This window comes from Epinephelus moara, unplaced genomic scaffold (assembly GCF_006386435.1).
Source record: "Epinephelus moara isolate mb unplaced genomic scaffold, YSFRI_EMoa_1.0 scaffold3969, whole genome shotgun sequence".
NCBI classification, from domain to species: domain Eukaryota; kingdom Metazoa; phylum Chordata; class Actinopteri; order Perciformes; family Serranidae; genus Epinephelus; species Epinephelus moara.
The window spans coordinates 1-1,957 of NW_026081725.1; the positions used below are offsets into that span (position 1 = coordinate 1).

The 1,957-nt window shown below is 42.7% G+C and overlaps 1 protein-coding gene across 1 annotated transcript; it reads right to left on the reverse strand.

Annotated features, from left to right (window-relative positions):
• Window positions 1–470: 470 nt before the first annotated feature.
• LOC126387394 (trace amine-associated receptor 8a-like) lies at window positions 471–1,952 on the reverse strand (the record flags this gene model as incomplete). The annotated part of the gene is made up of 2 exons (XM_050039922.1): window positions 471–1,287; window positions 1,879–1,952. Coding segments are annotated over 2 exons (891 nt in total), but the record flags the coding sequence as incomplete, so codon positions are not given.
• Between the last annotated feature and the right edge of the window lie 5 nt (window positions 1,953–1,957).

Consider the following 1,957-nt stretch of genomic DNA (forward strand, 5'->3'; position numbering starts at 1 on the left):
ACAGGTCAGAGGTTTTCAGACGTCATTTCACCCTATTGACACCATGGACGAGGAGATATTAATCATGGAGGTGCACCCAGATGTCTTCCAGCAGAGCTGCACCACTCCGCACAGCAAACGCAGCCGGTGGGTGTTGACGGACGGCGGAGTACGCAGCAGATAACCAGCGCTGCCGTTCCGCAACGGACATGCATCCAGTGGAATTCCGGCTTAAGTCCCAAAAAATGGCGCTGCCTCAATGAGGCATAGATCCCAACATTAGGTGTCCCCGTGTGATGCATAGATTTGTTGTAGATTTCCGGATCACAGCAAGTTGGTATCCTTACATGAAACTGACACCGAGTAGAGCAATGCACAATTTTCTCATATACTGCTTATATACTATATACACAGATTTTACTTCAATTTTTGTGATTTTCAATTCAAAACCTTGGTGGAGCAGGCCTCATTTCAGTCACTCCACAGCCTCTCTACAGTATGTTGGTGGAGCAGGATCCAGGCTGCAGAATCTGAAGACTGACAATGAGTTTAACTGCTTTTCTAAACCAGGAATAAAACAAGGCATAGATCAAGGGGTTTAGACATGAGTTAAAACAGAACAGATACAGCACAAAGGATGCAGATGAAGCACTGACCAAGGCATCACCTGCAAGAGCGACACAGTAAAATGGGCAGAAACATATTAGAAACACAACTACAAGAACACCAAGAGTCCTGGCTGCTTTCAGCTCAGAATTCTTTGTTTGTTGATTCACTGAAAGCTGGAGAGTGACAGCTGTGATGTGAGAACGCATGGCACGAGCCTGAGACACAGCCACAACAAATACTCTCATGTACAGAACGACAATGACAGAAATGGGAACAATAACGCTTACAACAAGGTCAACAACTCCTGCAGTGTGGTTAATAACAATCACACACTCTCCATGGCAGGAATTATACCTGCCTGGTTGAGTCAGGTCATCCTTTAACAAGAGACTGCTATAAGAAACAGCACAGAGCCAACACAGACACACACAGAGTTTAACTCTTTTCACAGTGACTCTGGTGGTGTAATGCAGAGGGTCACAAATAGCCACATAGCGGTCGACTGATATGAGCACCATGTCTCCAATCGAAGAAGACGTAATGATGAAGGACACATAAAAATAGAGCAAACACATGAGGTCACCAAGAAACCAGCAGTATGTTTTTAGCAGGATTTCTCCCGGTATCACCAGGAGGCCCACGAGAAAGTCTGAGAGAGCCAGAGAGAGGAGGAGGATGTTGGTGGGTGTGTGGAGCTGCCTGGAGAGAAAGAGGAAAAACATCATGAACCCAACAAGTCCTCAGATCTAAATAACAAAACAGATAAAACAAGTGTAAAAAAGGTCTATAATGGAATGTTTTCTGATCAGCAACATCTGTAGTTATAATTAACAGTCAGCAAGACAAAGTACAAGTCCAAGGTGCAACATTATTCAGTACCAACTCGAAGACAGTTCTTCTAATCTACAGAAGCTGTTGACATTTAATCTTTGCCTGAAGTGGGAGACTGAGATGATGACAAGGAGGTTAAGAGCCACAGTGAAAACATGAACTCACCAAGTCCCCAAAACTAAATGACTACAACAGTTGTAAAGAAAAAAACAAAACAACAACATATAATGAAATGTTTTCTGATCGACAACATCCGCAGTTTCAATATGGTTAAATGTGGACATCTAACTGCAATATCTGGTGTTGAAATCACAGTGATGTTTGTGCAAAAGGGCAGAATACAAGTCAAATGTGTCTTAAATACATTTCCAAGGTTGCAACATTATTCAGTACCAACTCAAAGACAGTTCTTCTAATCTAAAGTTGCTGTTCACATCAGTAAGTTAAGTTAATCTTTGCCTGAAGTGGGAGACTGAGATGATGACAAGGAGGTTAAGAGCCACTGTGAGCAGAGAGATAAAGTACAGCACAATGTTAA